The sequence below is a fragment of the Triticum dicoccoides genome, chromosome 3A (genome assembly GCF_002162155.2).
Source record: "Triticum dicoccoides isolate Atlit2015 ecotype Zavitan chromosome 3A, WEW_v2.0, whole genome shotgun sequence".
Lineage (NCBI taxonomy): Eukaryota > Viridiplantae > Streptophyta > Magnoliopsida > Poales > Poaceae > Triticum > Triticum dicoccoides.
The window spans coordinates 146,112,202-146,127,682 of NC_041384.1; the positions used below are offsets into that span (position 1 = coordinate 146,112,202).

General features: G+C 48.6%; 1 protein-coding gene and 1 pseudogene across 1 annotated transcript; one reads left to right on the forward strand and one right to left on the reverse strand.

The window, feature by feature from the left end:
- The first annotated feature begins 246 nt into the window (after positions 1-246).
- Positions 247-1,644, forward strand: LOC119267645 (annotated as a pseudogene).
- Positions 1,645-1,664: 20 nt separating this feature from the next.
- On the reverse strand, positions 1,665-2,439 carry LOC119267646 (late embryogenesis abundant protein Lea14-A-like). The gene has a single exon (XM_037549077.1). The coding sequence runs from the start codon at positions 2,350-2,352 to the stop codon at positions 1,906-1,908; it is 447 nt and encodes a 148-aa protein (XP_037404974.1). The 5' UTR covers positions 2,353-2,439; the 3' UTR covers positions 1,665-1,905.
- Positions 2,440-15,481: the final 13,042 nt, after the last annotated feature.

Sequence of the window (15,481 nt, forward strand, 5' to 3'; positions counted from 1 at the left end):
ACAAAGTACTGGGTATACTTACCTTGACAGAGTAACTAACCAACCAAAACTGGTTTCTTTTAAAAATCCTCAAAAACTCGTTTTCTAAAATCTCACATCTAATTTCCAGTATCCAAACAACCACTTAAGAAAAGAAGGGAAGGTCTCGTGTTTGTTTCCCTCATGAAAAAAAGCACGTCTCAGGTCCGGCTTGTGCAGGAATCCATCACCAAGTCGGATCAGTAGTTCCGTCTCAAATCAGTTATGTTGCTAGTCCTAGCTAGCTGGTAGTCCCTTTGTCCTATAATATAAAAGCATTTTCGACACTACATTTATATAAAAAATGTTTTCATATTATGGAATAAAGGGAGTATACAGGTATTGCCCTGCACCTCTATAAACAGTACACCCTGAGATCAGTAGAAAGATCAGTGGGACACGGCTGCACCTCTATAAACAGTACACCCTGAGATCAGTAGAAAGATCAGCGGGACACGGCGTCAGGACTCGGCCAACACTCTCGTTAAAGCCCCCGCTCCACTGCTTCCTGGCATCTAAATTGTTAAGATTATATATCAACCTGTTCTTCTGGTAATTCATGGTTCAGTCAGTCAGGAGAGGGATGTCTAAGCGAAGAAGGCAGAGCGAGGATCAGCCCGGCCGCAGTGGCACAAAGCAGAAGAAGAGCCTCTATCTGGTTCTAGACGATTGGCACAAAGGCTTCATCATCTGCAAGATCGACACCGACAGTCCCGACCTCAGCGGCCCCCCTGTCCTCCGGCTACTGTCACCTGAGCGCGGCCGTGCCATGAGGTTCGCAGCCCTGGACAGCAACATCATCGCCACGAGCAACATACACGCCGGGGCCCTCTTCTACGACACGGACACCACCGGACTGTCCATCGGCCCTCCCGTTCCAGACGCACCACTCGGCGGCTCCAACACCTTCCTGACCTCCGGCGCCGGCGACGCGCTGTTCGCGTTCGCCTTCCATCTCATGGAGCGGCCTGTGTCCTTCGAGGTGATGACGAGGCCGCCGACGACCGGAGACGACGACCTGCTGCCCACCGACTGGTCCTGAAAAAGCATGCCGACGCCCTTCACCAAGGACGAGATGATCTTCTCCTACGTGCTGCACCCGGACAGGCGCACCATATTCGTGTCCTCGTGAAGCAGGGCGGTCTGCGGCACGTACTCCGTCGACACCAGGAGCGGCAAATGGAGGCGGCAGGGGGAGTGGATGCTGCCTTTCAGAGGCCGAGGCTACTTCGACGCCGAGCTGGACGCGTGGGTCGGGCTGCACGAGGACAGCTACATCTGCTCCTGCCAGGTCGCCTCCCGCAGCGGCGGCGCCACCACGGAGCGGCCGGACTGGAAGATGGCCGACGAGCAGAGGATGTGGATCCCGTGCCATCAACTGGCGAAAGGGGAGGGAGCTACTCTCACGTACATGGGCAATGCCAGGTTTTGCCTGGTCGATTGCGTGGCAGGCGATGGAGTCGAGTTTCAGGATGCGTCTGGTGTCGCTGGCGGCTGCGTGCTCCATATCACCACCTTCCGCCTCCGGTACGATCGTAAGGGCAAGCTGCGGATCGTCGACCGGAATACTAGCTCATGCCCTGTGTCTAAGCATTTCACGTCTCTCCTGTGGCGTTTTGGATGTAGCGCACTGCTCGAACAGGTTCTGGAGTAAACCCATCTGCTTATTTTATTCACGTAAAAGTCTAGAAATACAACACGCATTGCATCATTATTACGCCGTGCACACAGCACACCCACACCGCGATCCGAAGTAAAAACAGAGCTAGGTAGCGATCGATCGTCCCGCTCGCCCAGCCCAGTACTACCCATCACCCGTACGGCCGATGGAGAGCGCAGCGCCTAGTACGGCACAGTCGAACTTACTAGCTGGGTGCGGCGGTAAGTTTAAAAGAGGTCGGAGAGCGTGGGGAGCTTGAGCTCGCCGGCCTTGGTGAGCGGCAGCGTGAAGTTGCCGACGATGGGGAGGTCGACGGTGAGGCCGATGCGCATCTCGTAGTCGAGGTCCCAGTCCTTGCCGGCGTCCTTCACCAGGCTCATCAGGAAGTCGTACGGCACCTTCACCGGTATGTCGAGGCTGGTGGTGTCGCTGGCCACCAGCGACCCCGGGTCCGGCATGGTCCCGGAGGCCACGTCGCGGCCGGCGCTTTTGAGGGAGTAGCTGATCTCGCAGATGGGGATGGTGTGCGAGTAGGGGTTGCGCACGTCGAGGCGGCCGGACAGGGTGGCGCCGTCGCGGCCGACGTGCTGCACCGACAGGTCCGCCTCCGGTTTCTGCACCCCCGATATCTTCTCCGCCACGAACCCCTTGGCCTTGTCCATCAGCTGCGCCATGGCTGTGATGACGGATCGAACGACGACTCTGTCGTGTGAGTTGTGGTGACGGATCGGGATCGCTGTCAGATTAGTTTAATGCCGCGCTGCTAGCTTGATGGGTTTTCTCCGTCGAGATCCCTGGAATATAAGGCCTGAGGATGGGTTTACGCGGCGGACACGTCGACGGAATGCGTGGTGGGCGCGCGTCGGCACGGGAGACGCCCACCACCAGGAGCGCGACGGGTGGCCGCAGCAAGTCGGCACGGTCCCGAATCGAAAGCACGGAGGGCCCGACTTGTGCAGTACGATAGTGTAAACCCGGGCATTTCTCGGGCCGGGCCGGTTTCGTGCCGGGCTCCAGAAAGCCCGATGCTAAAATGTAAAGCCCGAGCTTGAAAAAAGCCTGACAAAAATTCACGTTTACAAGCCCGAGCCTGGCCCGGCTGAAAAGCCCGAAGTCCGGAAACTCCTGATCCTTATGTACAAAAGTTACAAAAACAGCATATTTCAGCAAACAACAGCATTATAAACAGTAGCATGGTATATACATGTGATCTTTAAGTAACAGCATCATATTTCACAAAACAGCAGCATATACATAGAAAAAAATTATATGAGACCAGGTCTCACGGTTAGCAGGTGAGACCCATCTTGATGGATGACACGTGACATTCACAAATCACAAAGCATCTAATCTCTCTCCCCCCTGATTTTAAGTGAGGGGTGGGGGATGCTTTGTGATTTGTAAATGTCACGTGTCATTCATCACGATGGGTCTCGCGTGAGACCTGGTCTCATAGAATTCTTTTCCATATACATATTTCACAAAACAGCTGCATTTCACAAAACAGCAGCATATACATATACTCCCTCCTTTCATTTATATAGGGTCTAATGCATTTTTAAGACCGTCTTTAACTATTGACAAGATTAATAGTACATGACATGCACAATGTGAAAATTATATCATTGAAAGCTCCTTTCGCACACGAATTTAACGGTGTGCTTTGTGTAAGTTACATGTCATATATTATTGCTCTAATATTTGGTCAAAGTTAGTCTTGAAAAATGCATTAGACCCTATATAGATGGAAGGAGGGGGTACATGTAATCCATTCATTACATTATTACATAACAGCAGCATATTTCTCAAGTCCAAAGACACAAGCAACATAGTTTGACAAGTCTGCAACATGGTTCGATAAGTCTACAACATAGTTCAATAAGTCCACACATAGTTCAACAAGTCGATTACATAACAGCCATTACATAATAAAGATATCAAATAGCAAGTTCAAAGCCACAAGCTGATGACTCCTTTGAATCCATCTCTTCCTTGTTCCATCAAGCTATCTAAACTTCATCATTTTCCTGGATGAAAGCACAAGTTGAAAATAAGAAAAATAGGAATGGCATGAAGCACGAAAGCAAGTTTGATATCAACAAACAAGACAAGGTAGTAAAGGAGTGCATAAATGATATATGGTAAACAAGACAAGATAGTAAGTTAGATAGAAATGACATGAATGAATACAAACCGAATCTGAAGATAACTCATCTGCATGAGAACTTGAAGGTCCACCTCCTGTAGTGCTCATTTCTAGAAAACAAACAATACAAGAATCAATGGTAATGTGTGCAATGGTGATGTTAATATGAAACAACAATAGACACTTGCTTGTACCTTCATTCTGCCAAATCCTCGTTGCCACCACCACCTCCACCTTTGTCGCCCGCCCCTCATCCCCACCCCCTGTGGCCATGGAGCTCGCATCGGCCATCGACCACGCCCGCCGCCCGCACAACAGCCACAAGGTCATCGCCTCCACCCCTGCAATATTTACATGCATGATCAGCATGCTAAGCACATGGCATTGCAATAGAGTAGATACACTCTAGGACATTATATGCATGTTGTACCCATATCACAGGCCAAGTTAGAGCAAGGACCTTGTGGGGTGAAGAGGATTCATCATCTTTCTGCAAGTCTTCTGAAGAACTGCCTTTACATGTTCCATCATATTGGGTATCATTGACATCAAGTTTATTGGCCTTTACATTGCTCCGTGAGGTTCTTCTGGATATATCAGTGTGTGCAATTATATCTGACATTCATGGAAGACAACTAGTAGTTAGATTTATGTAATGAGTGCCTGTAGGAGACGACATAAATAGTAGGACTGGGGTTAACTAGCAGCAACAAGTCTCATAAACTAAAGGGAGAACACAGATGAAAGCTACAAAATATGTATCGTTTGTACTCAAGATTAACTAGATGGCACAGAAAAGTATTAAAGAACAATATAGGTAATACTAGAAGTGGAATACTATAATCACCAGCCTATAGGATAGCATTGGCTGATGAATGATAACTATGGAACAACGTTACCTAAAGAACAAGTATCTTAGCTGAACTATGGAACATCGTTAACTCCTGAACAAGACCCGTAAGAGATCAGCATGAATATACAATGAAATGTGATGATCTATTTTCCATGCTTAGATGAATAACAAAGCCATAAATGTTGCACACAAGTAAGATGAGGGTACAACCTATCTGGCTGCCATCCATAGGAGTGAGCATCATGTGCTAACTTGTCGATGGCCCTGCAGTTGTTGTGGCTGTCCATGTCGGGCACGCGCATTCGATGCAGGGAACTGTTGAGTGGGGACTATAGCTCCCTTCTGGTGTATGCTTCCCTTGTTGGAGCAGCTGCGGTGAGTCGGAAGACGGTGTGTCTGAAGATGCAGATAACGCATAATGTTAAGAACGACATATCTCTTTGATCTGAAAAAATACACTAAGAGATCAACAACAAGGTACGAGAGTGGTCACACGTCTGTTGACTGAAGACTAAATTGGTGTCACACGATTTTATTTTATTTTGGTACTGTCCGATCTACACCGGATGGCTCGCCGTCTTGTGCCTCCCGCTGACACTGTTCGGAATCTTCCCCGAAGAGCCAGCGACCAATGGCAGAGCAGCCTGCCTCCGCCGTCTGTGGCCCCGGCCAAAACCCCGCTCCCTGCCCCACCGCACTGGCGTGGTTGCGCCGCCCCCGGGCCAATCCACAAAGACTCCCCGTCATCCAGATCTGGCAGCGGCAGTACCTTCAACCAACGCAACTCTAAAAGATAGCCATCTAAATGCTGCTTCCGCGGTGAACTTGCGGCCCCACACCCTTACGTTAGACACCAGCCAACAGACAGCCTAGGAGCTCCGCCGCCTCGAGGGGTGTTGCTTTCCATTGGGAATCGATCGGTCCAGAATAAAAATTCAGACAATTGACGCCTAAATAAAGTGATTTGAGATGAGGGTGCGACCTATCTGGCGGCATGGTGAAGTAGGAAGGTCCAGCTGCCGAGTCGGTGAGGCCGGCGCGGTTGCGGTGGCGACCGGCGGCAGGGAAAGAGCGATGTCGCGACGGTCGACGGCTACGCGGAAGCAACTCCAGGACTCTGGACGGATCCGAAGTTGGAGCCGCTTCGGCGCCGTGAACAACGGCGGGGGTGAATCGGCTCCGGTACGGTTCACGCGGCCGTCGTCGAGGCAGCACCAGCAGCATGGAGTAAGAGGCACACGACCCAGTGCACGACGGCAAATGGACAGTGTCTCCGGCATTAGGGAGGAGGGCGGCTGTGAAATTGGTGCGGTGGGGGGCACCATGGTGGTGGGGCTGAGGTTTCGTGGCTCGGGAGAAGGGAGCTTCCCGGGGAGAAGGTGATTTGGCGCCCATGAGGTATGAATGGTAGCGGGCGGGCGGGAATTGGGAGGGGAATGGAACCATGTCTTACAGACGCATTTGTTTGAAATGTGAGGGGGAGTTACAGTTCTACCCTTGCCTATAGGCTTCTCGGCTTGGGTCTGTGTACTGAGGGTCGGGGATAGTAGAGTAACTTTGCTTCTCCACAAATAGTGGGCGGGGGTGATTTCGGGCGAGGAGGGCGTGTTTTGAACTATAGTGGGCGCGAGCGACTTCGGGCGAGGAGAGCGTGTTTTGAAATAGTGGGCGCGAGCTATTTCAGGTGAGGAGAGCGTGTTTTGCCGACCATGGTTTATGAATTGTTCGGCACATGTCATTTCAGCCGAGGAGAAGGCGCGCTTGGATGAAGTTACGAACCTACCCTCGATGTACAACGGGCCAATTGATACGTGTCCCACATAGGACGGCAATTTCGCGTCTCCCATTTATTTGCTCGGGCGAATTCCACCGAGCAGAGAGGATGTTTAAAGGTTTGTTCAAATTTTGGGAGAACGAGCATCCACGTCTACCTTACCAAGTCGATTCGGATCAAATTTTGAAATGTTAGCTTACCACTTCTTTTTTAGATGGAGAGATGATGCTTGGGAGTAATGTGTTTTTACATGCTCGTTGCTAGCGATTTACTATATGACAAATAGTTGACCCACTTAAAAATGCGAATCAAACCCAAAATGAAATATCTCGATTCAATGAAATAGCTCGTTCAGTAGGTCAAAATAGTGAACTAAATCCAAAATTAAACACCTCAATCGAGTAGCATGTTGTATAGTATTATAGTACTTCATGAACATGTTGAAAGTCAAATTAATGAACTTGTTTGATATACGCATATATCCGTTCATGTGTGGATTGCAGACAACATGTTCTCCAATTTAAATATTTGAATGCAAGTTTATATCGAAACATGTTTTATATCAGTCTTTGATGCATAAAACACGACCTCCCCCTCTCCCGGACTCCTGTTCTCTGTCTCTCTCTCTCTCGCCGACAATCTTCAATTCTGTCGCATGCATCCGACACAAAAACCTTGTTGGTCCCTCTCCCTTTCTCTCCATCTCTCTCTCTCTCTCTCTTTGTGTGTGGGGGGAGGGTCTTTCTAGTTCGCATGCATATATACACCATCTATAGGTCTCTCTCACACACTATGTATGACACTCTAGCTAGTCCAAGCTAGATATCTTGGGTGCACTCATCGTACGCACACAAATTCCTTGGCTCTTTGCCTGTAACTCTCTCACGCACCACTATGTCGTCTCGGAGCTCTCCCCCCCTCTCTCAAACTCTCCATCCAACTGGGTCACACATACACATGCATATCTCACTCACACTCGATAGGCCCATCTAAAACTCTATCTCTCCCCCTCATTCTCTCTCCATCTCACATGCGCACACACACAATCTCATACCCAGCTAGCCAAGTATGATGGTCTCTCACTCAACTGTAGGCACACGCAGTCCTCCCTATATGTATATGACTAGCTAATCTTAGTCTCCATCACAAACATGTGCATGGTCTATCTCGATTTCTCTCGGGGCATCTTTCTATCGCGCACGCACTCCCTCGATCTTCCACCCATATAGTCCCCTCACGATCTCGACGGGATCTCTCTATCACAAACACACCCTCTCTCCCTCCCCATGCGTCCATGCCATCCATGTGTCCCTCTTGACCTTTGTTCCTTGTTGGCCAGACCTCTATTGGACATGTGCTACAGGGGTGTCTCTCTCCATTGCAAACAATCACACACTAGCTATCTTCCTGTATCTCCTTGCCTCGATTTTCCATCTCGAAGATGCATGCGTGATATGTTCGCATAAGAAACAAAAAAACACACACACTCTCTAATTTATCGTTTGTTGTCACTTTCTCTTTCACACACATACTCTTTTTGCACACTTACTCATTCTCCTTCACACGCACTTGATCTGTCTCGACTGAGGCACTCTCCTCGGTCCATAGCATATAGATTTATTGAAAAGTAAAACATCACAAAGTTTGACCATGTACGTGGAGAAAAAGAATTACATCTAGTACGGCAAACATATACCATTAGATTCACCATGAGATGTAGTTTTGTATGATGTATCTTTGGTATTGTAGATATAAATAACATTTGCGTAAACCTGATCAAAGTTTCCAAAGTTTGACTTCTAAAAATTTATATGCACCGCATTATAGAGCGGATGTAATATCTCTTTCCCCCTCTCAGCTATCTGACGCACCACTTAGCCTTATCATGGCTCCTCAATCTCTCTCAAACTTTATTGGTCAGTTTGGTTTGTGACCTGACCGTCATGCCTTGATGGCCGGTACTGCCTGGTGTGGACGTGAGATGTAAAATATTTCTACCTGGCCAGGCTTGTGTGGTGCTGAAGCGTTTGATTCATGCCTAGGCCAGGCAAAGCATCAACGTCCCATCAATCAATCCATGCATCAATTATTTAATGCTAATATCCATCCACGTTGTTGTTAGCCTCGTGGCCACACGACCAGGAACGGCCAAGCGTTCGAAATCTGTCGCCTGGGCCAGGCTACTTGCAGTGTCTGGAGTTCAGCCAGGCTAATTAAAGTGCAAGGGAACCCATGCCAGGCGGGCTTTCTTTTTCACAGGGTAGCAACCAAACAAGCGTGCATGAAATCCAGCCACAACCCCAGGCCAGGCAAAAGATGCTCAGGATGCAAGCCAAACTGGCCTTATATCTCCCTGGTTCACACATACACATGTCTCGCTCGCGCTATACATATAGACCCATCCAACACTCTCCGCCCTTGTTCTCTCTCCATGTGACACGCACCCCCCTAAGTACCATAATCCCTCACTCCATCATAGGCGCAAGCACTCCCCCCTCCTAAGTATGATTATCTCTTACTAGCCATCAGGAACACATGTATTGTCTCCTTCCATCCATACGTCTGTTTCGATATCTCTCGGGGCATCTTCTATCGCGCACACACCTTGTCGCTCGATCTCCCACCCATGTAGTCCCATCACAATCTCCAGGGGATCTCTCTATGACAAACATACACACTCTCCTCCCCATGTCTGCATTTTCTCCGTACTTCTCTCTCGACCTCTCTCCCTTGTTTGTCAGACCCCTCTTGGCCATGTGCTAGGGGTCTTGCTCTCTCGGTTCCAAACAACCACACACTATCTCCTCACCTTGCCTCCGTTGTCGAAGATGCATGTGTGATATGTTTGCATAAGACACGCACGCTTTTTCTCTACTTTTATCGTGTGTTGTCCATGTCTCTTTCACACACGCACACACACTTTTTTCACTCACTCACTCTCTCTCTCTCTCTCTATCTCTAGTTAGGGACTCTATCACGTCCATAAGCATATGGATGTTTTGAAAAGTCAAACCTCAGAAAAGTTTGACCAGGTATATGTGGAGAAAAACATTTACATCTAGAACGATCATTAGATTCATCACAACATGTACTTACTTCATACTATCATTTATCTTTGGTATTGCAGATATAAGTAATTTATTTATAAACTTGGTCAAAGTTTCAAAAGTTTGACTTAAAAAAATGTTGGAACTACATTATTGAACGGAGGGAGTAGCTCTTTCTCTCTCTTTGCTATCTCTCACGGGCCTCCCCTCTCACTCAAACTCTCTATACCGACGGATTATACACTCACTGTGTCAGCGTATAGCTCTGTATATTGTTTAGTTGACCGGTCAACCAATCCACATGCTACCTTGTCAGCTCGTGTTCTGTATCTTCGTGTGCTGGCCCATGTGGCAGTGGGTGAAAATAAGTAAACTAGAGGCCCATCTGACATGCGGTGAAGTAAACAAAGTTGAAACCACTCGGGGTAGCACCCCTCACGCTAGTAAATTGAGGGCGCATTGAGGACAAACTTCTTGTGCGCGAAGGACGCACTCGCGCACAATTCACCACTGCGTGGCGGCATGCACAGAAGGACGCACTTGCGCACACCCAGCACACGTGTACACCGGCGTCGCCGCCGGTTGAGATGGATGGAGAGGCAGCCAACAAGCGGAGGCGGCTTGAGCCAAAACCGCATCCGGCGAGCCTGGACTTCATCAGCAGCCTCCCCGACGACATGCTGCTCGTCATCATTAGCCTCCTCCCCACAAAATCTGTCGTGCGGACCGCCCTGCTCTCCCAGCGGTGGCGCCCCCTCTGGCGTTGCGTCCCCCTCAACCTCACTGTCGACAGCTGCCTCTGCGACGGGGATTGCAAACGCATGGCCGCAGTCTTCAAGATCCTTTCATCGCACCCTGGGCCAGCCAGACGCCTTGACATCCGCATGTTCAGTACCAACTGCAAGGTCCAACCCAAGTTCGACGAGTGGTTCTTACCCCCCGCCCTAGATCAGCTCGAGGAGCTCAGCTTTGAAGTTGGACGATGTCGCTCTCTGCCGCCGTCCGCGCTCCGCCTCACGCCAACGCTGCGCCGCGCCAGCTTCTGCTCCTGCTATCTTCCCCAGATTAATGTCGCGCCCGCCCTTCTTCTCCCTCAACTCAAGCAGCTCGACCTCTTCGACGTTGTCATCTCGAAGAAGGCTATGGAGCACCTGCTCCGCAGCTGTACTGCGCTCGAGTACCTTCGTCTTGAGCAGATCCACGGGTTCATTAGCCTCCACATTGCCTCGACGAATCTCCGATGGATTTATGAGTCTTGCTGGCCCCGCAACAAGACATCAATTGGGAAGAGATCACTCCAGCTGTTCCACGTTATGGTCATTGAGAATGTGCCTTTCCTTGAGAGATTGCTTGTATCGGATCTAGAAGGTCCAACAAAAATCAGGGTCATTGACGTGCCGAAATTGACAGCGTTGGTGTACTCGTCTGACAAATTCTCCGAACTCTTTATTGGATCTGTAATCGTTCAGGTACAACACTCATCTTCTTCTCCGTCTTCTTGAAATTCACATTTTTTAATTTCTTCTTGATGTATTTACGACCATCTTCCAGAAAATGATTCCCACAAGCTTGACCCAGTCCATGCGCACAGTGAAGATCTTAGCACTAAAATCTATCAGCCCCAATCTGGATCAAGTTGTTGGATTGCTTACATGCTTTCTGTGCATGGAGAAGCTACTCATCAAGGTGAAACTTCTTTCCTATAAGTAAACGTTAATCACAACGTAGCTCAATTTTTTCGTAATTTTCCCAAATTATGATGACAAGTGTAGTGTTCCAAACTGCATCTACGCACTGCACCGAAAGAAATGTTTTTAGTATTTTTTTCTCACGTGATCACCTGCATCGTTTTTATGCTGTACTACTATAGTAGCCAAGGCTAGTCATAGTGGAAAGTAACTTAGACTACTCCAGTAACTCTATGGTTACCTAAGAGCAAGTACTACCTCTGTCCTGGTTTACTCTTCCAATTTTGTAGTGAAAAAATATCACTAGCCAGCCAACCCTATCGTATGAGCAAATGACATTGGTACCTCTTGATGACACGGCAATCTTATGCAGTCAGCTGCTCTAATATGTTCTCTTCTTTTGCAGATAAAAAAAGACCCGAAAGTGAAAAATGTGTTGCACTATAACAATCTCATCGAATGCCTTGATCTTCATCTTACAGAAATTGATTTGATCGACTACCGAGGCAGCACATCTGAGATTAAATTGGCTAGGTTCTTTGTTCTAGAGGCAAGTGTGCTCAAGGTAATGAGGTTTGGTGTTCTCTGGCGCAACAATGAATGGCGTGTTGATCACCGCAAGCGTCTAAGCCTAAATGACAAAGTCTCCGCGGAAGCTGAATTTGTTTTCGAAACATCAAGTGGCCAGAGACTCGAAAACTTATTTGCCCATTAGTGACTTGTCAGGGCAGTGGATTTTAGTTTGTACGATAATGCTGCATCCACCTAAAGTAACGAAAGTTCTTACGTAAACTTCCTAGTAATTCCCTCTTCGTAGGTGCAACATTACTCCTAACATTTGTAATATCAGTTTGAAACTTGTAATATTGTTGTGTCCTATTCCTGCATTTTCAAAATCCTGTGAATCAAACAGGTCCAGAGTTGGTGATGATGTTGTGCCTCCCATCTTTCACCAATAGCCGTCGGATCTAGATCTGACGCATACAAACCAAGCTTCTCCATTTTTGCAAAAAGATGCCCGCACTTGTTCCCTATTTACAAACAACTCCTTGTCTCTCACAATCAGCCTTATCTCCTCCCCACCACATCTAGAAGGCTGTGGAAAAATTTGGCGTGATGGCCGCCGCCGGAGCCGTCCACCCCCAATCTTGGTGTTCCGTGCAATGCACGGGCATCTACGCACGGGAAATTATGTCGAACAGGGCTAGTTGTAAGCAGACTAGCTCTACAGCCATGATGATATATAGTGACTGCAGACGGTGAGGCTAACTATGGTATGCCGAACACGGCGCCTATACTCAGGTGTCATCTCCGTCGCAGGGTCTTGTCACTTCACTGTGAGGAGCAGCACGTAATAATTTGACCAACGGGTAGTACGGTGCTAGTACTCCTACTACTACATTGGTAGAACTACTACTAGTACTAGTAGCACCACCGTCTGGATTTAGGAGTACTACCACGTCCATCTAGATTTTAGTATTTGACTAGCAATATCTAGTAATGCATGTCACAAAAATTGTACAACTCCCTCTGTAAATAAATACATGGTGTTTTATTCCTATCAGCGAGAGAACTTAATGTTTTTTTCTAACTAGAGTACTAATAGGATTACATGCAATGAACTAAACACTTCATGTCATGTTTGGTAGTCTCAAGTCATTGAAAGCATGCACGGCCCACATCTCTCATTGGTTGATATGTCACGAAATAAGAAACAAGGAGGGAGTTAATGCATTGTGCCTAAGTATTTTGGGATTATTTGGTTTTCGTAAGGTGACTTACACAACATTTTTGTTTACATGCATTAACATTTTATTAGTTAAATCAAAGGTCAAAACTTGGCGCAAAATGCAAAGGGGGCCTGTCGGTGTCAAAACCGGCGGATCTCGGGTAGGGGGTGCCGAACTGTGCGTCTAAGGCGGATGGTAACAGAAGGCAGGGGACACAATGTTTTACCCAGGTTCGGGCCCTCTTGATGGAGGTAAAACCCTACGTCCTGCTTGATTAATATTGATGATATAGGTAGTACAAGAGTAGATCTACCACGAGATCGGAGAGGCTAAACCCTAGAAGCTAGCCTATGGTATGATTGTATGTTGTCCTACGGACTAAAACCCTCCGATTTATATATACACCGGAGAGGTTAGGGTTACACAAGGTCGGTTACAAAGGAGGAGATACACATATCCGTATTGCCTAGCTTGCCTTCCACGCCAAGTAGAGTCCCATCCGGACACGAGATGAAGTCTTCAATCCTGTATCTTCATAGTCTAACAGTCTGGCCAATGGAGATAGACCGGCTGTCCGGAGACCCCCTAATCCAGGACTCCCACAGTAGCCCCTGAACCAGGCTTTCAATGACGATGAGTCCAGCGCGCAGTATTGTCTTCGGCATTGCAAGGCGGGTTCCTCCTCCGAATATACCACGGAAGAATTTGAATATAAGGATAGTGTCCGACCCTGCAAAATAAGTTCCACATACCACCGTAGAGAGAATAATATTTCCACAAATCCAATTTGCTGACTTGTTTTGGCAACACGACATTATGTCATGGGCCCGATGATTATTCGAACCGTTTCCTTTAACTAGCCCCGCACATAACGCGAGGCAGTTTTTTGACATGTCTTGTCAAAGCAGAGATCGTGTCCCCTTATTACGGGATTCTCATCAATACGGGCGTGGGTAACCCAGCCGTGTCTAGGACTCCTAGATAATAGGCAAGTCCCAAACGGCTACGGAGAGGACGCTTGATATTCACCCTCTTTATAAAGGGACAAGGCTTTTACTTTTTCCCTCCCGTGCTCAATCGAGCCCTTCCCCCGCCTCGAGTTCTAACACCCAAAGCCCAGGTCAGGTGCTTCGGACCTTCAATCATGTCCGGATCTAGCCTTCAAGGCCGATGGATGCCCTCCTCCATTACGGAAGAAGACATCAAGAAGTTGAGGGAGGCCAGGTACCTGACCGCCGAGGTTTCGCATCGGCTGCCTGCCCGAGGGCAGGTCGTCCCTACTCTTGAACCCAACGAAGATGTCGTGTTCATCTCCCACTTCCTTCGAGGTCTAGGCCGCACTCTGGATCCCTTCATTAGGGGGTTGATGTTTTATTATGGGCTAGATTTCCACGATTTAGCCCCGGACTCCTTTCTCCATATCTCGGCATTTATTGTCGTATGCGAGGCCTTCCTCCGCATTACCCCTCACTTCGGCCTGTGGCTCAAGACCTTTGACGTGAAGCCGAAGATGGTCGAGGGGCAGCATGTAGCGTGCGGAGGCGCATTAATAAGCAGGATCGCCGGAGCTCCATGGCCAAAGGGTTTCTATTCCAGAGATGTACGGATTATGGCAACGGGAGTGGTTTTACATCACAGCTCCCGGAAGTGCCAAGTGGGTGGCTGCCCCTGCTTTCCGCTCAGGCCCCCCACCACAACTGATGTCATGGATTAGTAGAGGGCTGAGCTGGGGTCCCGCCAAGGACGTGCCTGTACTGCAAAGCTGCATCCTAAATCTCTTAGAAGGAGATTTCGGTTTGATTATGGTGGCGCAAGTCATGCTGGTTCGTCGAGTCCAGCCTTGCAAACGCCGGCCCCTCCGCATGTGGGAGTTCAACCCAGAAGGGTCATGTACTATTCAGAATTTCCTCGGCCTGACACATGAGGAGATGTACAAATCATTCTTCGGACCCCAAATAGAGTGTCCGGATACCACCGAGGACGTGGGCCTGAGCAGCAACCGTACCGCTGACCAAGTAAGTAATCCTTTAGCCGAACACACAGTCTTTTATTTACCATGACGTCATTCTGAGAAGTTGCTCTTTGACCAGGACTGGCTAACAAAGGTGAAGATGATTCAGTGTTCAGCCCCCCTTCCTGAGGGTTTGGAGAATCCGGTACTAGAAAAGAAGCTCGAGCTAGCACCCTGCCCGGAGCCCTCAAAGGAAGATAAAGGGGGGAATAATGAGGTCGAAAGCGGGCCCCCATCGCTACCAATTCCAACCGAGGGAATGAGCACCTCCGTGAAGGAGGATAACCGAGGAGAAGAATCCGACCTTCTCTCGCTTCGGGGAAGGAAGAGGACTGCCTCTGAAGATCCGGAAACCGAGGCTTCCAAACGGGAGAAGAAGTCTCCACTAGAGGGTCCTGCCTTGGAGGGTGTTTTTTTCGCACAAAGCCCGCGCGAGGATCAGCCCTCCAACAAGCTGTAAGTAATCAGAAAGTACTTTAATAGTGGAGATATACTACCTTACCTCTGAGGAAAATAACCGAAGCGTCTATCTTGCAGTTCGGATCTTAGCCCTT